General features: G+C 42.4%; 1 protein-coding gene across 2 annotated transcripts in view; it reads right to left on the reverse strand.

Moving 5' to 3' along the window:
- Positions 1-24495, reverse strand: part of SMPDL3B (sphingomyelin phosphodiesterase acid like 3B) — a 55839-nt gene that overhangs the window by 13572 nt on the left and 17772 nt on the right. For both annotated transcript variants that reach the window (XM_030217562.1, XM_030217563.1), the window contains 4 exons: positions 14888-15031; positions 13907-14079; positions 5911-6091; positions 2616-2749 (listed from right to left, as the gene is read on the reverse strand). In XM_030217562.1, coding sequence (XP_030073422.1) covers positions 2616-2749; positions 5911-6091; positions 13907-14079; positions 14888-15031 — 632 coding nt within the window. The remainder of the gene's footprint in view (positions 1-2615; positions 2750-5910; positions 6092-13906; positions 14080-14887; positions 15032-24495) is intronic.

Genomic DNA, 24495 nt, shown 5'->3' on the forward strand with positions numbered 1-24495 from the left:
TGCAAATATGGCCTTGTCATTTGATAACTCACTTGTTAATTGCCAAAATAACATGCAGTATTACATATAAAATGCATATTATCTAAGTTTTTTTTTGTAACTCTACCTAATTGATGTGATTTTGGCACTATGATAAGTTTGTGAGAAGCAAGGCACCATCATTTCAAAACACAGCTGATGTCAGGTCACTGACTGTTTCATACTTCATCTGAAGTAGAGGAGTGTGGTAGCTGTGTTAGTCCACTCTTAAGGTTATCAATAGAAATCAAACAAAATAAAACATGGAAAAGAAAATAATATGAACAATACTGGTGCCAGCAGGGTTCCCACGCCTGTTGGTCAACATTTTACAGGATCAGGACACTGTACCAGTGACTTCACAGTGAGAATCCTGAAAGGTAACTTTAAAACCATACAAGAACGTAAGACCTTTGAAGTCAGAATGATTGAATATTTTAACACCCAACAGAAAGGACTTAACAAGGATCTGGGGTTCCTAGCCCATTATAAACCATAAAGCTGTATGTCTCTGTTGATCACCCACCCCTCACCTATCCACACCCATCCTGTTAGAATATCAATGATATGCTTTGATGTCCCCATGCATACTTCCTACCCACCCCCCTCCTCCCACCCTGTCAGACTGTCATAGTAATGCTTGAATGTTTTCACTTATATACACTGTCAGCTAGCACATTTGCTTATTTCCGATCTGAGGAAGAAGGGCAACCTTCGAAAGCTAATCAAGAAATGTATTAAGTTATGTCCAATAAAAAAGGTATCATCTTATTTTATTTTCCATGTTTTATTTTGTTTGATTTCTATTGATACTTCATCTGGAAAACATGTTTGGTATGGGTATTCACTCCATTTTATTCAAAAGAAAATCTCAATACATGGTTTGTGTTCATTTCACACTATTTTAAATGAAGCAATTAAGGATTTAGATTTTCTAGAAATTAAATCTGTAGGGGTTTTTTTTTTTTTTCAATGAAATTGGACATCGTGGTACATGATTATACCTATGTACTAGTGCTTAGAGATGCATTTTTCAACTTGATTTTTAAAAACCTCCCAACTAGTTGGATTTTCAGGATATCCACAATGAATATGCATGAGATAGATTTGCATACAATGACAGCAGTGCAGGCAAACCTATCTCATGCATATTCATTGTGGATATCCTGTAAACTAGACTGAAAACTTCTCACTTTGAGTGATATAGTATTTACTTAGTATGTGATAGTAGTCCTCATGCTATTGGCACATCTATTTGGAACTAAAAGAATATATGCCTACAGATTCTAGGCTGATTTGATTTTTTGTTTGTATCTGTTGTTTGCACTTTTGTTACATTGTTTGTGGATGGATGTGCGTCTTTATTACTTCTGAATTCTTTCTAGGTTTTGCTACCATTTACTAGACCAGTATAAAAACTGTCCAAAGCTAATGTTGTCAAGGAGCTTTCTAGACCCCAGGTCTCTTCTTGATAAACCTGCCTACTTGACTCTCCTTTATGTTGTCATACCCACATGGCTTCATTACTGTAATATAGCCTATTCTAGCCTTAGCTGTATCCTGCTTAAAATACTTCCATTAGAATCCTATCTCGTGCCCTTTTAATTTGTTGTTATCACTGGCTTCCCATACTCTTCAGGGAGCAATTTAAAATTTTGATTTTAACACATAAGGCACTTTATACTAGTAACCCACTTTACCTGGCCTCTGATTACACCATATACCCCATCCAACGTAATGGACACAACACAACTCTTCCGTTGTACGATTCCATAGTGTCGCTGTGCCACATGAACTTTATCTTATCACAACATCACTTTGTATCTGTTTACACCGGAGTCTGTAATGCCTTTCCGGTACTATGTAAGCCACATTGAGCCTACAAACAGGTGGGAAAATGTGGGATATAAATGTAACAAATAAATAAATAAATACATCCAGAGCCCTTCAATCTACCCAAGATTGTTGCCTGTCTATCCCTGCAGTTTTCTGAGGTTGTCTTAAGTATACTAGACAAAGAGCTTCTTTTTATTTATTTTTTTTACTGCACCAACTCTTTGGAAAGCACTGCCCTTAGCTCTTAGCACCAAGCTGTCTTACAAAAAAAATTCAGATCCAGTTTGAAAAACGTATCCTTTCATGCAGACTTTTGGAGGGCCACTGTGATCTGGTACTGTACAATTCTGTGCCTGACCCTCTCTCTCATCCCTTGGTCCTTCTTGGCTCACTCTCTCCCTTTTTTTTTTCTTTTTATTGATTTTTGTCTTTCCTATCAATTAGTTGGCATTCCTTTCTTCCTTTGTTTTATGTAAACTTCTTTGATCGGCATCCCATGAGAGATGGTATATCAAGTACCAACAAACAAACATCTGAAGGAGGGACATGAGTAGTCTGGAATGCTCCTTTACAACAACATCTATGGATAATCCTTATGCAGGTCCTACTAAATGACAACAAAGCTTGTTAAGGGATTCAGTTTTCAACAGGGACCAACTGGACTGCATTTCTTGGCATTTCTCAAACTGATGGTACTTGTATGTGCACTTTTGATGGGTCCCATTCTTTCTTATAGCATTTATCAACCATGCTTCTCATACCTTCACTTGCAGGGTATTTCTGTCGTAGTCAAACACTCGTATTCCTGGATTATTGGCTCCATTCTGCACCCCAGGTAATGTAGTTTTCCATGGTGTTACTCCTGGTGCTATGAACAGGGCACTGATCGGGCTTCCTTTAGCAAAAGAGACAAATTATACTTCAAGCCTTCCCTTCCAACCATCTTGACCCCCAACCGTACTCAACCAAATTGTGTTAATGGAAAAAGCATGGCAACTTAAATTTAACACTGCCTTTCCAGATACAATCTGATCAAGTTGGATTTTACAATATAAAACCCCGCATGAGAAGGGACTATGGTCTGAAAAGGCTTAAATATATACAAACTAGTAAAAAAGGCCCATTTCTGTAGGCAAGGAAACGGGCCTTAGGCAGGCAATTCCCCCCCCCCCCCCCCGTGCTACGGCCCCCTTGAACCTCCCCCTTCCGCGAACCTGTCGTTCCCCCCCCCCCCCAGTGTGAGCGAAAACTGCCGCCACCGTGTTGTTCTTCCCTTCTCGTAGGTTCTTCAATCATCTTGTCTGGAAGTTCCTCTGCGTGCGTCTGACGTCAGACGCACGAATGCGTCTGACGTCAGACGCATGGAGTTAAACTTTCTGAGAAGATGATTGAGGAACCCACCCGAAGGTAGTGCACAACAGCGGCGGTAGGGGTGGGTGCGGTTTTCAGCGTTCCGGGGGAGGATCGACAGGTTCGCGGGAGGGGGTGGATTTCGAGGGGGCCGTAGCGCGGGGGGGTGACAGCTGATTCCGAGGCAGTAGGAGGAGTAGAGGTTCCCTACTCCTCCCCTTGCCTTGGAATCAGCTGTGTTGACGTCAGTGACGTCCGTGCGTGTCTGCCTCGCAGACCACTTGCAGCCAGGGAGCCACGGTCCCAAGCATAGAACGTTGGAGGTGAGAATTATTATATAGGACAATAAGAAGCAGATTAATACTTTCATGTTATGGCATGCTTCTTTCAAAACTCTAAAATCTACAACCATCAGTCCCAATTTGTCAATTTTAAGCAATAGTAAAAGTGATGTGTAAGCTACAGCTAGTAGCATCTAAATAATATTTCAATATGTCCCAAACATTGGTTCATATGAATTTTCAGCAATTCAGAAACAATTGAGAATCAGAGAAGTTTAAGCTGCAAAGCTGAATCCTCATGGTCCGTGTTTCAACATAAGGCGGAGGGAGGGAAGGGGGAATTCTTTAACTAGGTGCAGAAAGTTAGGCGCCTAGATGCAGCATGCTGAATGCGAATTCTATAGTGGTATCTGGGCACCAAAATTCTTTTATAGCAGGGGCGTAGCCAGACCTCGGCGGGAGGGGGAGCCAGAGCCCGAGGTGGGGGGGGGCATTGTTTAGCTGCCTCCCCCTGCTGCCAACTGCCACCGCCCCCCTGCCCCGCTGCCACATCAGGTACCTTGTTTGCTGGCGGGGATCCCCAATCCCCGCCAGCCGAAGAGTCTTCTTCAGCGCTGGTCGACTCTGGTGCCTTTGTTGTGTGATCATCTGTTTCTGACGCCTTACGTCCTGCACGGGGCTACATGCATGGTGCAGGACGTAAGGAGTCAGAAACAGATGATCACACAACGAAGGCGCCAGAGCTGACTGGTGCTGAAGAAGACTCTTCAGCTGGCGGGGATTGGGGACCCCCGCCAGCAAACAAGGTACCTGATGATGTGGCGGGGCGGGCGGCGGCGGCAGCTGGGGGTCAAATGTAGAGGGGGCCAGGGTGTAATCTGTGGGGGCCCACGTAGCCCCACGTAGCTACGCCCCTGCTTTATAGAATACCGGTGTAAGTTGGCATCTATGCACCTGCATGTAGGAGAGCCCACTTAGACCACGTCAATAGAATACCGTAAGTTACGTGCATATCTCTGGAATTTAGGTGCGAGCACTTTCACCAACTTTATGGCTGGCAAAAATGCTCATACGCCTAAATTATAGGCATGTATTTTTGCTAGTATTCTATAAAGGAAAGTAGGTGCTTACAATCTTTTATCAAATAGGCACCTTTTATGCGCCAGAAAGGCACACAGTTAATTGAATTACCTCTATAGGATGAGGGATTATTTCCAGCAGTATTGTTTGACATCCTTTATCACTAATGTCTGAGCTGTCTTATATGTGGAGTAGCTATGGGAGCCACTCCCACACTGGAACCTGAATATTTTTGTGTGCACCAACAGCAAATAGGAGAAATGTTCATTTGAGTATTTTAACAATGAACAGTATTACAATTCCTAATAGTAGCTTTTTTTTGGATATTCACCCAGTTAGCCATCTCTGACCTTGGCAGAATAAAATCCAGACCCTTGTGATAGATTTGCTTGCATTAAGTATCAGACATATACAGATTTATCCCATGCATATTCAGTGCGGTAACCCAGAAAACCTAACTGTCTCTGTGTGTCTCCAGGAGAGAGTTAAGCATTGTACTAGGTAGCCTTCATAAAAGACTCAAAAAACATTAGCATGTAATGTTTGATTATAATTTTGGTTAAAATGTTTCCCCCAAGCCATACTGGGCCCTCTGTGATTGTGAAATTAGGAAGAGATTTTCATTTCCTTTTGAGTCAGCAGATAGTGCATCTTGTCATGGCATTCTTCGTATCCTACAGAGTCAAATATATGAAGGTATTAGATCAGGGGATCTCAATCAAGTCCTTAGGACACACCCAGCCACTCAGGTTTTTGGGATATCCACAATGACTGTGCATATAATAAATTTGCATAAACTACATCCATTGTATGCAAATTTATCTTGCGTATTCATTGTGGGTGTCCTGAACACCTAACTAGCTAATTGTGTCCTGAGACCTGGGTGCAGAACCACTATATTAGATAATGCCTCTGTTATAAAAAGACCCAACCATCAACTAATTGAGGCAGGTATTGTGAATATACCCAGTGGGCAAGTCTGTATCAGGGTCTGGGCTGGGACATGGGCAATTAGGAGCAGGTGTCAACTAGGCCTGAAATCAATTTCCTTCCCTGTGACCAGGAAGGGGGTAATTTGTCTTGTGTTTAGCATCCCCAATCATTTTGAAAAAAAACTGGATCCTGTACATTCAGTCCATACCAAAAATAGAAATTCTTCCTAGGGAGCTTTGGAGAAAGAAAGTAGAAGATACAATCTGGGAACTTTTACAAAGAAGAAATGGAAGCATGAGCTCTGTTGACCGCAACATAAGAAATGCTAGCAAATCGGATGAAGGACTTCTTTGACAACTAAAATAAAATCTATTAAAGACGTTGATTATTACGTTTTGGGTGGCTGATGTACCTGCGCTGTTGTGGATCATTCTGAAAGTGTCAGTGTGGTGATGCCCAAAGAACTGTGCAGCTATGACACCATGATGCTTCTGTATGATGTCCACATATCTCTTATTAAAGTGCTCTCGAAACCAAGGTGTGCTTCGTTTCTTCTCAAACATACCAGGTGGGATGTGGCCAACAATATATACCTGTGAAGTCAGGGGAAGCATACATAAGCAATACCATATGACAAGTAATGTACTGGGATATACAGGTTAAGGTTTTGAGAGCATATAGTACTCATAAATACATTTTGTCAATTCCACAAGCTGGAATGTGTTATTCTACCCACACACGTAGATATTTTTATAAACTAACAAGTTACTTAGGGGCCCTTTTACTAAGCCACGTAGGCACCTACATGCGCTCAATGTGCGCCAAATTGGAGTTACTGCCCGGTTAGAGCCTGGATCTTGCGGTAATTTCAATTTTGGCATCCATGCGGTATGCGCGTCTGAAAAATATTTTTTATTTTCTGACACACGGCAGCTATGCACATCAAGTGGAATTTGATGCGCGTAGACCATTACCGCCCTGTGACCGCATGAGACCTTACCGCTAGGTCAATGGCTAGTGGTAAGGTCTCGGACCCAAAATGGACACGCAGCAAATTTTCATTTTGCCGCACGTCCATTTTCAGCAAAAATTTTAAAAAGGCATTTTTTTTGTAGGTGCGCTAAAAAATAATTCTGCACGCACCCAAAACACGTTTCTACACTACCGCAGTTCATTTTTCAGCGTACCTTAGTAAAAGGACCCCTAAAGGTTTTGTATTGATCACAGAAATATAAAAATGTGGGTGATTTATGAAGTGTACTACCACCAAAATAGAAAATTATTCCCATGATGTATCTAGAATGCTAAAAATGCAATGTAAGCAATACATTTATTTGAATAAGCCTTCTGTTGAAGTTTTACAGTTTACAACCACCTAATCTTCCGGAAACTCCTTAAGACTTACTTGTTCAAAAAGGCATACTCCGACTCAACCTAAATGCCAAACCCCGCAATATATCAATACATCAATATAAATGTTCATGTTGGACACAACCTAACTTACTCTTCCCCTGACTCCCAATATGTCTATCAATTCTTATCATTAGCCTGTCTTAACCTCACTTTGTATCTGTTCTTGCCGGTAGTGGCGACTGCCACTACTGCACTATGTAAGCCACATTGGGCCTGCAAATAGGTGGGAAAATGTGGGATACAAATGCAATAAATAAATAAATAAGGTTTAGGTGCCCTTATTGCAGTTGTTTGATGTATATTTCCCAGTTGGGGACAGACAGCACTGTGTCAAACAGTATACTAAGGAAACTGGATAGCTAATCCATTGAGGTGAGACATCTGTAAGATATGACAGAATGATGCAAAACAAGAACTTTCAAAAAAAAAAAAAACTTCCCTTGGCTTGAGCAGTATTGTTTTCTGTTGCTGTACCCTGTGACTCTATCAGACCTAAAACGCAAGTCACTGTGTATGACACATATAAGGGATTATCCAGTTAACACTGAGCAATCTATTTTGTGTACTAATGCTTTGAAAACCAGCAGCCACTGGGTGTCGCTGTAGTTAAGCCAAGTAATATATGTATTATTGTTTTACTACAAGCTGTAGTTAAAATACATGTGCTATTCAACAAATATACAACATGATTAGGTGCTACACAGGCAGTGTCCTATCAGGTGAATTTTCGAAAGAGAAGGGTGCCCATCTTCCAACACAAATCGGGAGATGGGCGTCCTTCTCGCAAGGTCGCCCAAATCGGCATAATCGAAAGCCAATTTTGGGCGCCCTTGACTGCTTTCCGTTGCGGGGCTGGGGCGTGCTTAGGAGAGGGGCGTCCTCTGCCGATAATGGAAAAAAAAAGGGCGTCCCTGACAAACACTTGGACGACTTTACTTGGTCCATTTTTTTTTCATAACCAGGCCTCAAAAAGTTGCCCAAACTGACCAGATGACCACCGGAGGGAATTGGGGATGACCTCTCCTTACTCCCCCAGTGGTCACTAACCCCCTCCCATCCTCAAAAAAAAATCTTTAAAAATACTTTTTTGCCAGCCTCAAATGCCATACTCGGGTCCATCGCAGCAGTATGCAGGTCCCTGGAGCAGTTGTAGTGGGTGCAGTGTACTTCAGGCAGGCAGACCCAGGCCCATCCCCCCCCCCTACCTTGTGGTGGTAAATGTGAGCCCTCCAAAACCCACCAGAAACCCACTGTACCCACATATAGGTGCCCCCCTTCATCCCTAAGGGCTATGGTAGTGATGTACAGTTGTTGGGTTTGGGGGGCTCAGCACACAAGGTAAGGGAGCTATGCACCTAGGACCTTTTTCTGAATTCCACTGCAGTGCCCCCTAGGGTGCCCTGGCATGTGAGGGGGACCAGTGCACTACGAATGCTGGCTCCTCCCATGGCCAAATGGCTTGGATTTAGTCATTTTTGAGATGGGCGTCCTCGGTTTCCATTATCGCTGAAAACCAGGGACGACCATCTCTAAGGTCGATCTAAATTTCATGATTTGGGTGTCCCCGACCGTATTATTGGATGGCCGCCCATCTTGTTTCGTTAATACAGGTTGCCCCGCCCCTTTACGGGGCTGTCCTGCCCCGTTCGATTATGCCCCTCCACGTGATCTAACCCTCCATTCCTGGATCCTTCCCTCTCCCCGAATTAAGGAACACTGCACAGACAATTTGTTCAAGAGATTATTCTGTATACGTAGATGGTTCATGGCTGCACCAAAAATTAAATACACAAGAACTTCTTTTTTTATTTATAACTTCATTAAATACCTAACATATGTTGTGTGTCACTGTGTTATATTATGTATTACTTTGTATTGTTATTTGAATGTTTTTACTGCTGTAATTGTCTATTGCTCATGTTTGATTTATTCTTATTGTGCACCACCTTGAATGAATTCCTTCAAAAAGGCGGTAAAACAAAATCCTGATAAATAACAAAATAATCTCAACAGGACAAAACAGAGAGCACATATTGATTAAGAAGCCAACAAACCTGTTATCTGAAGTCTCTATGTGAGGCCAGACATGAACTAAAAGGATACAAGATCTGCTTCCTGCATATATAGATATATCTTGGAAACAAATCTTTAAAATATGGAATGCTTCACAAATTGGTGTGTTATCCATATGCAGAGCCAGGCTAATATTATGTATTTAAAGTGTCTGTCTGCTGAAAGAGTGCTGTGCTGTTGTTGATCCTATGCCAGCCCAGAGACAGCCTGGAAGATCTTTGCCCCTTGTGTAACATCGTGGATGACAGCTTTGGCCCTGCCTACCAATGACGTCGCTGACTGCACATAAGTGAAAAATTGGAGCCTCACGCCAGGAGGGGAAATGTCTGCTTGGTGAGAGCATGCTGTGCCGTCGTTGGTCCTGTTCAAATCCAGAGGCAGCCTGGAAGATCTTTGCCCCTTGCCTAACATTCTGGTGAGAGCTCCAGCAGGGACATTGCTGGCCCCGCCTACCAGTGATGCCACTGGCTGCATGCGAGTGAAGAACTGGAGCCTCACACCAGAGGCACTGTGCACCAGAGGGAGCACGTTGACGCAGTCATGTCAATAAATGAGTGTAACTAAAGAGCTCCTTTGGGTGGTCTTGGGGCGGCCTCTGTGATATTGTTTCTCTTCTGGTTTGGGTACTTAGTTTTTTGATTGTGTGTCATATTTCAGTGATGATGGGCCAAGGGCGGTATGGGGCTCTTGTTCATGCTGTCCTCTCTACATACCATTATGCAGATGTGCTGCTTTGATTTTGACCCCTGTGACATTTCCATTAACCACTGGATTGCTGAACTCATATTTGGTATGAAATAAGCCTATTTTAATTCATGATTTCGTTTTGCAGTCTGGTATTCATGTGCTAGGGATGCAAAAAAGGAGAAACAAGACAAACCCGTCACGGAACACCAAAGAAAAGCCACACAGGAACAGAGGGCGACAAACTGACTTTTAGCCCAGGACAGAAAGTTCAAAGATTCTTTATTTAAAGGCACCAGAGAAATTATCACAGAATCATGGCTGACTTTTGCAGATGTGCCACTGGTTTTACAATGTTGTCTGAAGGAGTACTCTTGGGAATGGACTTGTAGAGAGGTTAACCAGCTCATTTTCGAAAGAGAGCACCAGCCATCTTACGACACAAATTAGGAGATGGCCGGCGATCTCCTGAAACCGGCCAAATCGGTATAATTGAAAGCCGATTTTGGCCGGCTTCAACTGCTTTCCGTTGCGGAGCTGGCGAAACTTCAAGGGGGCGTGTCGGTAGGGTAGTGAAGGCAGGACAGGGGTGTGCTTACGAGATGGCTGGCTTCGCCAGATAATGGAAAAAAAAAACAGGCTTGACGAGCATTTCGCCAGCTTTACTTGGTCCCTTTTTTTCCATGACCAAACTTCAAAAAGAGCCCCAACTGACCAAATGACCACCGGAGGGAATCGGGGATCACCTCCCCTTACTCCCCCAGTAGTCACCAACCCCCTCCCACCCAAAACAAAAAAAACCTTTTTTGCCAGCCTCTATGCCAGCCTGAAATGTCATACCCAGCTCCCTGACAGCAGTATGCAAGTCCCTGGAGCAGTTTTTAGTGGGTGCTGTGCACTTCAGGCAGGTGGACCCAGGCCCATTCCCCCCCCCCCCCCCCCCCCCCCCCCGTTACACCGGCCATCTCAAACCCGGCCATCTCTGATATTTGGCCGGGCCCAACCGTATTAGCGAAGAAAAAGATGGCCGGCCATCTTTTTCGAAAATATGGTTGGCTCCGCCCATTTACGGAGCCGGCCCTGGAGATGGCCACCGCCGTTCGATTATTCCCCTTTAAGTGGGGTGGAGGGGTCTTGTGTATATATCACTCTGGATTGAAATTTCAGAAAATATGGGAAGGGCATGATGGAGCTGATATGTTTATAGTAGGAAATGATACAATTTATATTTAGCTTAGTTTGTTCTCTACCTTCAGTGCTACAGCATGATTGTTCTTTTATACCGAATGATGGTGTAACTTTACCTGGTTTTATTACTAAATGATGGAGGACTTTAATTTACCTTTGGGATCCACTACTGTACCAGGCCATGTTTTTCTTGATACCTTGACTTTAAGATTGAGCCAAATTGTACAGCAAGCTACCCATTCCGCCGGACATGTCTTAGACTCTGTTTTTGCCATCGCATTTGGTATCTCAGGTCCAGCTGAAGGTATATACTATGAACTGATCATTCTTTTCTTCAGTTAGATGTGCAATTTTCTATTGATGTGATGCCGGCTTGTTGACAGAAGGTGTTGAGGCAAGTTAGGCTCCGACTGGAACTAGAGGTTTTGAGCAGTAATTTATCTCCATTGATAGCGGGCATCACATCATTGAGGATTGATTTGGATTTATCTATACATCAATGGAATATTTCATTACATGATGGCTTGGAATTGACTGCCCCTGCTGGAAATTCTTTACCACAGTGGTTTTCAGTTGGACTGCAGCAGTTGCACCGGGAATTAAGGCAATCAGATTATGGTGTAAATGTAAAGATGATGACTTGAGGGACTCTTAACCTCAAACAACAGGGTGATCATGCAGGAGAGGGGGGGCGTTTTACCAGGAAAAGGTACAAAACACCCTGCATAGACCTAAGGAGCTTTTCAAATTGTATGATCTTTGTCACAAATGCAAAAACCCCTTGAGTTGGTTACATCTCTATCTCCGGATGAGTTTTGTAAGTTTGAGTCTAAGGTTGAAAGATTGCTTGAAATTCACCGACCAGTGTCTTCTGTTATGGCTCAGGGGTGACTTGTCTGACAGTATGGTTGAAGTTTGAGTTAGTAGAAGAGAGGCGAGTCAGTTCGATTTTGCGGTCCCATAGGCCTTCAGGTTCTTTTGTGGATAGTTGCTTGCCCTGACTTTTGGCCCTTATAAGTGATATTGTAATTTCACCCCTTACAGCCATTGTGAACACCTCTTTATCAGAAGGTTATCTTCCAGATGTTTTAAAGCTTGCAACGATTCATCATTTATTGAAGAGTCCCATTTAGATCCAAATGCTCTGGCTAGTTGTCATCCAGTGTCGTCTTTGCCTGTACCAGCTAAGCCTGTAGTTTTAATTCAGCTTGAGGATTTTTTAGAAGAGAGAAGAAACTTAAATCTATTTCAGTGTGGTTTTCATAAGGCTCATAATACAAATACTCTGTATTATGAGCCTTGAGTATTTGTTATTATCTACACTACGTAAGTCGAGGTGTGGTTTAGATCAAGGAAAGAGTTTTTTCTTATACTGAATTTGATAAAGTTGATCATTCTATTTTGGTGGAGAATGTGCGTGCCCTTGGGATTACTGGGATCACTTTACAAAAGTTCTGGTCATTTCTGGAAGGCCATAGTCAAGAAATCAGTGTTGAAGTTCAGCTTTCTACTCCTCGGCCACTGAAAACTGGTGTGCCACAAGGTTCTACCTTGTCAGCTATTGTATTTAATTTGTATCTGAGACCATTATGTCAACTGTTACAAGACCTTGGGATTGATTACCAAGTATATGCAGATAGCATCCAGTTTGGACTATTTGGACAGATTTCGTCTCAAAATGTCCAAATTGGTATTTTTTAAACCTATTTTGCAGACTTTTATATATGCATGTTATCTGCAGTGTGTCCAAATCACAAGGGGAGATGTTGGGGGCATTGTGGAGGTGGGATTATTGCAGTCTTAGGGTGTGCCTAACACTAAACATTTTACAGCCGTAACGGAACAAAATGAAAACGTCTAGGATAAAAACTTCAATGTTTTGGTCTAGACCTGTTTTTAGAATGAATAAGGCACAAAAAGGTGCCCTAAATAACCACTGGAGGGAATTGGGGATGCCCCCCCCCCTTTATTAGCCCAGTGATCACTAACTCCCTCCCCCCCCATAAAAAATATGAATAAAATACTACTCAGCCTCTGTGACAGCCTCAGATGTTATAGCCAGGTCTATTAGAGCAGCATGCAGGTCCTTGGAACAGCAGTGTTCTGTAGTGTCCGTAAACGCTTTATATTTGCCTTAGTGATTCCAGCATAGGCTACGTTGCAGTAATCATATCAATTGTTTATGTAAGCATAAAACAAGAAGCAGAGAGAGTCTAGATCAACCATATTCCTAATGGATCTGAGCCTGCTATGATTTTAAGTAGCATGGATTATTGCAATTCTTTATATCTTTGGATTACTGTAGCTGCTATGGAATCATTACAGATAATACAAAACGATGCTGCAAGATTGATTTGTGGCATATCACATTTTCAGTCCAAACAGTTATACTGGTTACCAGTAGAATTGAGGGTTCTTTTTAAAATGCTGCTCTTGATCCATAAACTGTTAAAAAAGAAATCAGCCTTTTATTTTTTCAAGTTTTTCAAGTGTATGAACCATTAAGGTCATTGGGAACAGAGATGCAACAGGAAAAAAAAACTCTGCATTTTTTTCTGTTGCATCTCTGAGTTAAGATTTGTTATCAGGAAACAAGGAGATGCACATTTTCTGTGATTGGACCTGTAGAATGGAATCATCTTCCTGTTTAGCTAAGAATAATGTCAAATACTTTAAGTTTTAAAAAGTTGTTGAAAAGTTATTTATGTGTGAAGACTTTCTGGAACTTAAATGACTGATGTTAAATAGTATGGTTTGCTTTTAAAAAAGGAAAACTCAAATGTTAATTGTGGAAGGTTCATTGGGCTGATTTTAGGTTAAAAAAAAGGCTTTTATGGCAGAGTAAGATGGAAACACTTTGTTAGAGTTGTACTTTGTATGCTTTTAACTGATGTGTGTTTTTTGATCCGCTTTGATGAAAGCCCTGAACCATCCACAATAGAGATTGGGGGTGAAGTGTTGGGAATGGCAATTGCAAAATGGTTGGGGGGTGGGGGAAGACTTTTTGTGGGAAGGTGACAAGTTAGAAGGGTACAAAGCATGCTGTTTACCTTTTCTCCTTTATTGGCTGCGGAGGTCAGCTCCTCTTCCAACCATTTGAATTGGCCCCCAGGGTCATCCATGTTTGTAGTCTGATCATTGTTCTTGTAGTACAAGTTTGTGTTCAAAACAATTACACGGCCCCCTTGTGTCTTATTCACAAGCTGCTCACTGTAGAATGCGCCTTGAGAAATAAACAGTTAAGAACATAAGAATAACCATATTGGGTCAGATCAATGTTCCATCTATCTCAGTATCCTGTTTCCAACAGTGGCCAATCCAGGTCACAAGTACCTGACAAAAAACCCAAGGAGTTGCAACATTCCATGCTACCAATCCCAGGGGCAAGCAGTGGCTTCCCCATGTCTGTCTCAATAGCAGACTATGGACTTTTCCTCCAGGAACTTGTCCAAACCTTTTTTTTAAGCCCAGATACGCTAACTGCTGTTACTACATCTTCCAGCAAAGAGTTCCAGACCTTAAGTATTTGTTGTTTTAAAAGTATTTCCATGTAACTAAATTGAGTGTCCCCTAGTTTTTGTACTTTTTGAAAGAGTAAAAAATCGATTCACTTCTACTCTGTAAATAAAAGGATCCCACATGCTTTTTAAGTGCCCCAGAAAGTTGAGCCACCCCAGGTGGAGAGGGTTGCATAGCTGCAAGTTCACCTAGACAAGGGCATTTTGGTTGGCGGGGTCAAACAAGCCAATCTCCAGCTCTGCCCCCATGCTCTCTAGTTGATGATCCTACGTTGGGCAAAATATTGGTCAATCATGGCTCTACTAGCTGACCCCATTCTGCCATCTATACATTCAGAATAATGCACTTAACATTGTGATGTGCCCTGGAACTTCCTGATTTTATGACTGGCTGACGTTATACTTTTCTTAGTGCTAGACATACGGTAAAATAACCTGGCCAACTGGTAGCCATGTTGATAACTTCCCCCTAAATGTTGCTAATATTACACGTCATTACTTGAAATAAAATACCTCTTTCAAATGGTGCAATGGAAGCCACATTAAGCCAGGGACCCCAGAGTTGTGTAATTTTTCTGTAGATACTGTTATTTGCGGCAGGCAACTGATTCTTGGGATGAAAGTCATGGTTTCCCAAAGCAGGATAAACTTTAGTATCTGTTTGAAAGAAAAAAATAAATACTATGACATATTGAGGATAAATTTTAAAGGGATCAGCTGGGTATATATATATATATATATATATTTACTTGGGTAGATGGGGCTGATTGAAAATGTTCTCCTTCGGAGCTGCTAAAATTATGCACAGCCTTTCACAATGCACATACTGTAAGCTGGATTTGAAAGAGGCATCCAGAGGAGAAGGGGGGGAGAGTTCTTTGGTTGAAGAGCATGGTAGATTTGATGTTCAATTACACATCTATCGTTTTACCCCCAATTAAATGCTTGCCCACAGAAATAGCAACTGCAAATGCATGTGAGTACTTTGTGCACATGTACCTTGTAGGAGGTGTTCAAAAGTAGACTACTCAGATAGAAGGAAGACCACAATGCCAGTCAGAGCAGCGTGCCCTAATCGCAGCCGCTGCTACTGGCCATCAAGACAGGTTAGTTAGAGGAACCGGGTGGAGGGGGTGTGGGTGGTTAGAGAGCAAAGCAGGATATGGGAGTATGGAGGCTGGACCCAGGCGGAGGGGAGAGACTTCCAGGGTACAAATTCTAGGCACCACGTCTGATTTTTTTTTTTAGGCACCATGGTGACCTGGCATCTGGGGTTTGTCGAGCCCTGTCTTATAGCACTTCATGCTATTCCAAATTTCCCCCTTCCTACCCTCTTGCACCCGTTTCAAGGAAACACTACAGGACTGATGAGGTGATTTTATAAAGAACTTGTGTGGGTGGGTGTTCAGCAGCATTTCACATGCTCAACTGGGAGATATGAGGTCTATAAAATAATGAGTGGAGTGGAACGGGTAGATGTGAATCGCTTGTTTACTCTTTCCAAAAATACTAGGACTAGGGGGCACACAATGAAGCTACAAAGTAGTAAATTTAAAACAAATCGGAGAAAATATTTCTTCACTCAACGCATAATTAAACTCTGGAAATTGTTGCCAGAGAATGTGGTAAAAGCAGTTAGCTTAGCAGATAACTTCCTAAAAGAAAAATCCAGAAGCCATTCTTAAGATGGAGAAAATCAACTGCTTATTTCTAGGATAAGCAGCATAAAATGTATTGTACTGTTTTGGGATCTTGCCAGGTACTTGTAACCTGGATTGTCCAGTGTTGGAAACAGGATGCTGGGCTTGATGGACCTTCGGTCTGTTCCAATATTGCAACGCGTATGTTCTTAAAATTGTAGTGAAGTATATCTGCGTACAAAGTAGGCACACACATGCCATTGTGTTAATTGCCAAGTTTTATTGATATGTTTTACCCTGACAACCGAAAGTTAGCAGAAGCTTGATGAACCTAGCATCCCTCTGGGTTGGGGAGGTGTTATAAAACTCTAATAATAAACACATAATAAATGAATAATTCAAATGAAGGACTTTAGGTCTTCTGTGTGACAAAGGCAACAGGAGTTAGCGGATGTTAAGCTTCAAACTGAGGCCGAAATGGTAGTTAGGTACCTCAGTGCCCTTAGGTGCTAATCTATAACGTGGCATCTAAGGTGCTCATTTTCTGCTAAAAACATCCAAAAACATTTTGGAAAGTCAGAATTTGGACGTTTCACACTGCAGTTCGTCCAAATGGCAAGGAGGTTTGCTGTGGGTGTGTTTTGGGCAGGAATAGGGTAGGCCCAAAAATAGGATGTCCATCAGAGGTTTTCAAACGGGAAGAAACATCCATGTCTAACAAAACCAAACCAAAAAAAGGCCATTTTTTATCTCTAGATCTGTCATGTCCAAGTTACAAATCCCATTATTCAACGTTTTTGGAAAGAAGACTTCACGATTCTCCCACAGATTATGAATATTCATATGACTAATTCTGCATTAGGAATGTTCCTGGGAGAAGATCCTGAGTGGATAATATCCCAGACGAATAAAGGAGAAATTAGATCTTACCTGCTAATTTGCTTTCCTTTAGTCCCTCCGGACCGGACCAGGATTGGACTGATGGACTGATGGGTTGTGCTCGCCTACCAGCAGGTGGAGACTGAGAAAAACTCTGACTCTAGAGAGCCAATAGGAGCCCTGGCCATGTGACCTTAGCCTCAGTATTTGAATAACAAAGCAGGAAAGAAAGAAAGAAAGACCATCTGTGCCGTATGGAATCCTAGCAGCCACAAAGCACTCGGCAATGCCAAGTATCAGAGCTCACCAACAACTCTTACCAGAGAAGTGGTATGGCCCGATTTGTACTACAGCTCACCAGCAACTCTCACCAGAGAAGTGGTATGGCTCCCTTGTATTATAGCTCACCAGCAACTCTCACCAGAGAAGTGGTATGGCTCACTTGTCTTATAGCTCACCAGCAACTCTCACCAGAGAAGTGGTATGGCTTACTTAAAGTTTCACATATATATACTAGCATGGCTTACTTTATATACCAGCAATTGGGTACCCCAGCAACTCTCACCAGAGAAGTGGTATGTCCCTTTTGTAGGAAAGCTCACCAGCAACTCCTACCAGAGAAGTGGTATGGCTCACTTGAATTAGAACTCACCAGCAACTCTCAGCACAGAAGTGCTAAGGACCTCAAAGTTCTATACATATATAGATATATAAATATATACATACATATATAGATAGATATATAAATACATACATACACATATATTCCAGCAACTGAACCCACCAGCAACTCAGACCAGAGACGTGGCATGGTCCACTTAAAGTCCTATATATGTACAAGCGTCTTTTTTTTTTTTTTTTTTTAATACCCCGTTGAAAAAGTGACAAAATATGGGAGGGGCCTGGTCCGGTCCGGAGGGACTAAAGGAAAGCAAATTAGCAGGTAAGATCTAATTTCTCCTTCCTTAGCGTCCCTCCGGACCGGACCAGGATTGGACTGATGGGAAGTACCAAAGCAGTAACCTTAAGGGAGGGACCCTTTCAAACCCCTAAGCATCTCCGAGTTGCATAGATCACCTCCTGGCAACAATGAACATGTAGAGTGTATATCAATCAAAAGAGAATGAAGATAAGCTCAAAATGGCACCGTACAAAATGTGCACCTAGTGCACCAAAAATCGCTGTGCGAAGGAACGAACCCCGCTTCTCAAGATGGAGCATATGTTATAACACTCTCAGGAAATGGTCCCCCAGTGAGTAGACAAATAGAAGGTATGAATTCCTTAATACGTCGAGATATAGTGAGGCCGAAACAATGGCAACCTTACCTTGACTAGAAGTACCAAAAGGAAGGACCAAATAGCTTGTAACAGTTCTCTAAATATATAAGATCTGTTTTAATATGTAAAGCATATATAAAGCATATAATTTCCTGTGATCTTGAACGCCAGTAGAAGAGTCCAGACCAGTAAGAAAAAAGTGATTGGAAAAGATGAAAAATGGGAAACTAAGGTAGAGTGAAAAAGAAATACCCAGGTGAAGAAGTACCTCTTACCTAGACGTACTAGCTGATTGGAAAAAAAGAAAACCTGTAAGAGAGAAACTTGCAGTCCTGACCCTGCTAGCTGAAGCCATGGCTACTAACAACAGTGTCTGAAAGGAGAAAGAAACCTTAAAGGAAACAAGATGATTTTGAATCATCGTGCGAAGAAGAATAACACCCTGTCCCTCTGACAATGTCACTAAGGCACAGAGGCTAAAAGCTGAGAAGAGAATACTGCAACTACAAAAGATGCCATCCTGCTTAGCAAGGCTGAATGCCTGTCCCAGACTGAGAGCATGCACCAGCCTGAGCAAGAGAGAAACAAAGAGGCCGGACTGGGGCAGAGAGAAGGTCCTCTAGAGAAAACAGAAAACCCCCTCGGCTCCATAAAAAGTCAAGATGACAACCTAAAAGGCAGCCTGGTATATCTGCAAGGAAAAACAAAAAACATAAGGGTTACGCCCCTGAGATCCAAATATCTAAGCGAAATGCCCGACCTGAAGAGAAGGCCACCATGCCAGAAGGGGATGGCATGCTACAGGGCTGGTCAGATGGTAGATCCATACAAATGACTCCCCTTGAATAAAACAGACATCAGCCATGAAATAAACCAAACGTCAGTGCGGATGTGAACCCACCTAGGAGGCAGGACGATTAGAGTCAGAGTGAGAACCGAAGCTGGGCCTCCCCGATGACATCTCACTGCACTGTTCGCTAGATTACCCCTTAGGCAGCTTACAGAGAAAAGTGAAAACATGCAAAAATAAAATGACATACATGTCAATCGTGTAAAGGAGGGCACATGCAAGCCCTGTAAAGAAACAGAATGACCAGATAGTAGAACTGTCCGAGGAAAGGATGTACCTTCAATACACAAGAAGACCAGAGACCTACCAGGGGCCTCAATACGTAGCCTAAGAAGGCAACAGACCTACCAGGAGACCGAAGACCATTCTGAAAGAACATAAGCTAGAAACAGTCCTGCCAGAGAGCAGGATTGAGTCTTTGAAGTAACCTAAGATGATAACAGTCCTATGAGAGTACAGAAAGAGCATTCCGGACTAACATAACATGGCAACAATGCTGACCAAAGACAGAGTGCTCAGAATAAAACGCTAGCCCTCAGGGATACCTCCTTGCTCCGAGAGCGACTGACAGTCCCCTAGTTGCAATGTAAAGAGACCACATGGTAGTCCTGGAAGTAAAACCAAATGCCAGGAGGAATGTCCTACTCAACTAATGCTGAAAAGAAGAGCAGCAGTCTCGGGGAAAAAAACAAAAGGGAAGCTGCAAATGCTTCAGAACACTCAAAAAGATAAAGAGCACGGGAGTGCAACTCATGAGACTGCAAAAGGCAATTGCCCAGGGAAAAAACCTTGCAACTATGTCGCATGTAACCCCAAAATATTGTGGAGACTGCGAAATATTTAGACGACTCTTGACCACCAGTACTAGGCATCCTGAGAACCATAAAAATTGCACTTCTCGGTTTGCGACTTGCTGACTTGTCGACAAGAGGTTTTTTTTTTTTGTTTGGTTTTTTTTTTTGTTTTTTTTTTGTTTTTTAAATAGCTAGCTGACTCGCCATGAGTGAAGAAGAATCTCCCCTTTTCTGAGGGGTAGCATAACTATGATGAACTTTTAGAGACTGGAAAACAGTGTTGTGAAGGGACATTATTGCGCATTGTGAGCTGGTCACCCTTCCAGGACCCAGCCCGGGCGGACCCTGCTTAGCTTCCTTCACACCGGGCTCTATCCTTCTCAGAAACTCTCCTAAGAGAAATATGCAGAAAAGTTTGTATCAAAAAATGTGCTGCACAAAGCTTCACTATGGGTCGAAGGCTTTCATGAAAAAGACTTGAGACTTTGAGAGCGCTCTTGACAGCATTTAGAATTGAAATAGGAGGAAGGAAAATTCCTTCTTAGGAACTAGGTTCTTGTGATAAAGATTTGAGACATTGAGAGTGCGCATGACGGCAGTGAGATTCCAAATAGGAGGAAGGGAGATCCATTCTTAGGAACTAGAAATTAAAATTGCATTCGGAAGAATCAAGAGAGAAAATGGTCTAAGATCCAAGAGTCTATGTAAGGAGACCCCTACTTCACATGCCTTGCCGTGAGAGCGATAGAGAAAGGAGGCGAAATGAAAAGCATAACCATCTAAAAATAAAAACCGCAAGAACTCCTGGACAGAGGAAATAAGAAAATGACTGTCATGTAAGAGTAGCCTGCAACTATGATTTCATGACCCAAAGTTAAACAGGTGAGAGTGGCATGTACCTATGATAACATCCTTACTGCCCCCATGCCTGTGGAAGAACAAACGTACAGCTAACATATAGGAAATATCCTGGTATGGAAAGCAACCTAAGTGCAAAGGCATAAAGTATAAAGTACTACATGCATCAACCTTCTCCTACAAGAGCATGCAACTCTGGAACGCACTGCCACGCGGCAGTGGGATACAAATGCAATTAAATAAATAAATAAATAAACCTTTTCGAAAAATGCTATAACAAAAAAAACACAACTGTGAACTACCTTCCCACAGTCACATTGGAGCCGACTCTGTGGGTGCTGTGGGTGCTTGAGCACCCCCGATATTGAGAAAAACTCATGTATATGTCCAGGGAGGGGTCATTTTCATTGGACTTAGCACCCCCAATAATTTTGAAAAGTTGGCTCCTAGCCCACAGACAAACGCCACCCGAGATTATAAAGAAACAAACATCAAACAGGCTGGCCAAGTAATGTATATATAGTGGGACACAGACATACAGGAGTCCCAGAAAGAGAAATAAATTACTAAAACTGGGACCTGCACCCAGTTCTGTAGCCCACCTTTTGATGCTGCTTTTAACTCCTAACCCTTATTCACTCTGTTCAGGACCCTTATTTTAAACCTGCTCACTTTAAAATCTCCTCATCTCTTGTTTGTTCTGTCTGTCCTAATGAGATTGTAAGATCTGAGGAGCAGGGACTGTCTCTTCATATTCAAGTGTACAGCGCTGCGTTTTTCTAGTAGCGCTTTAGAAATGATAAACAATAGTAGTAGCAGCTTCAGAGACTGTAGTGCTGACTATTAGGCTACAGCAACCAGCTACTCAACATTAAAAACATAAAAAGCAAAGAAATGACCCCCCTAAAGAACATAGGCGACTCCTGAGAAAGATCAGCCCCAAACGGCCCGAAGACGGTGAAAAAGAAAGTCCCGACGCACCCCCCAGCGGCGCACAATATTTACAGGAGCCGGAAGAGGAGATCCCCGACGCTGACATACAGCGCGTCTCAGCTTCTCGGACATGACGGTAACGCGCGTGCACGCGCGTACCCGATTCGCGCCAAAATCTCTTTTTTTTTTTTTTTTTTTTTAAGCCCTGCTCCGCCGAACAAACCGCTAAGGGAAGAACACAAACGGCAGTGCTAAATAAAATACAGCTCAACTCAAAGAGGGCTGAAAACAAAATGCTGCCGCTTACTCTTTTTTTTTTTTTTTTTTTTTTTTTTTTTTTTTACACAGCTGACTCACAGCATTCTCATGCAAACAGAGCTGTCTGCTCATTCAGTCAGTGGGGACAAGTTGTCTTTCATTTTTTTTTTTTTTTTTTGACACCTAAACTCCTCCAAATTACTGCTGCCTCTGTTTTTTTTTTTTTTTTTTTTTTTTTTTTTAACCAGCTAGATAATATAGACACCTAAAACAGCCACCAGAGCTGCCTGCTCGTTAAAGTAATGGGGAAAACTCCGCTGAAGAGTAATAGAACAACACATAGCTGTCTGCTCGTTAGAAGCCGGGGGATGTAGCTTATCAGATTTAATTTTCTATAGTGGCTGCCTCTCCCAAAGACATACACCTTTCTAAACAAAGGGTAGTCCTTCCCAGCTATGTATGGGAGATGGGGAGGAAGGGGGGAGGGACCCGGAGACATCCGAGTTTGACACCCCCAGAGGCTGTAAAAGAAAGGAAAAGAAGTCCCTACCTGACCAGCGTCTAACAGAGAATTCCTAGGCACAGAAGAAGAGGTAGCAATGCTGTTCTTATTGTAAACCTCTAAAAGAGAAAGAGAGAGACTAATGGGCTCGCTTCCTACCTGCTGGGAGACTGAGAAAATACTGAGGCTAAGGTCACATGGCCAGGGCTCCTATTGGCTCTCTAGAGTCAGAGTTTTTCTCAGTCTCCACCTGCTGGTAGGCGAGCACAACCCATCAGTCCATCAGTCCAATCCTGGTCCGGTCCGGAGGGACGCTAAGGAAAGACTCATTTCTGATATGTTATTTGGCAGCATGAAGTGTAATTGTGAGATACTGGAAAAGATCGACTCCTCCATCTGTAATAGAATGGATTTGTAAGGTATGGGGGAGTTGTGTATATGGAGAATTACATATGAACTCTGGGATCATAGGCATGGTTTTTTTGCAGACTGGACCCCTATCTTCTGCTACATGGGAAATTCTACATTTTAATAAGACTTGAGTTAATAGTAGTATTTCTCTCCTAACAATGTTACACTTCTTGTGTATTTATAATTTTGTGCAGAGTCTGGGAACATTTAGGGGTCCTTTTACTAAGCCACATAAGTGTCTATGTATGCCCAACGCATGGCAAAATGGAGTTACCACCCAACTACCGCATGGCTCTTGTGGTAATTTCATTTTTGGCGTGCGTCCGTTACGAGTGCCAGAAAATAAATATTTTTCAGAAGCACGTATTTGGTACATGTAGGTCATTACTGTGTGAGTCTTTACCGCTAGATCAATGGCTGGCGGTAAGGTCTGAGACCCAAAATGGGTGCGTGGCAATTTTCATTATGCCACACGTCCATTTTCGGCAGAAATTTTAAAAAGGCCTTTTTTACAGGCGCGCTAAAAAATGGATCAGCGCGCGCCCAAAACCCGCACCTACACTACCACAAGCCATTTTTCAGCGCGTCTTTGCAAAAGGAATTCTTAGAGGTGTTATTGATGTAAAGAGGGTTGATGGAGGTAAGGGGAGGGAGTTATTAATGGATGACAATGCTGACCTTAAGATTTTTTTTTTAATTTCTTGCGGAAATTGAGAGTTTGTCTTATGGATGTTTTAACAATTTTTTTCATTCCTATTGTGTTACTGTTATTCTGATTGTTAGCACTGTCTTTTTGAATTTGTATTTGTTAATTTTAAAATAATAAAACGAGTTTTATTTATTTATTTATTTATTTATCTTATTTATTTATTTATGACATTTATATCCCACATTATCCCGAGTAGAACTCAGGTTCAATGTGGCTTACATAACAATTAGAAAAGCATGATCATGTTCAAAATATATTAGCAGAAAGTAAAATACATCATATAATGTTAGACCAGTAAAACTTGAGTTAGGAACAGATTCAATTAAATACTTAGGGCCCTGTTTACTAAGGTGCACTAGCGTTTTTAGCGTGCGTTACAAATTAGTGTGCGCTAACGCTAGAGACACCCATAGGAATATATGGGTGTCTCTAGCATTAGTATGTGCTAATTTTTAGCATGCACTAAAAGCGTTAGCGCGCCTACAGCACAGCTTAGTAAAAGGGCCCTTTTACAAAGGCGCACTGAAAAATGGCCTGCGGTAGTGTAGATGTGTGTTTTGGGCACGCACAGAATCATTTTTAATCGCACCTGTAAAAATGCCTTTTTAAAATTTTTGCTAAAAATGAACATGAGGCAAAATGAAAATTGCCGCATATCCATTTTGGGTCTGAGACCTTACCACCAGCCATTGACCTAGCGGTAAGGTCTCACATGGTAACCGAGCAGTAATGGTCTACGCGCGTAGAATGACGATTACCACCCGAGTACCGCCTGCGCGCCAGAAAATAAACATATATTCTGGGGCGCCTAGCAGACGCGCATCAAAAACGAAATTACCGCAAGGGCTATGCGGTAGCCAGGCAGTAACTCAAAATTGATGTGCATTGGGCGTGCGTAGGTGCCTAGCCAGCTTATTTTTGAAAGAGATGGCCGGCCATCTTCTGACACAAATCAGGAGATGGCCAGCCATCTCCTGAACCTGGCCAAATTGGTATAATCAAAAGCC

Source organism: Microcaecilia unicolor, chromosome 11 (assembly GCF_901765095.1).
Source record: "Microcaecilia unicolor chromosome 11, aMicUni1.1, whole genome shotgun sequence".
NCBI lineage: Eukaryota > Metazoa > Chordata > Amphibia > Gymnophiona > Siphonopidae > Microcaecilia > Microcaecilia unicolor.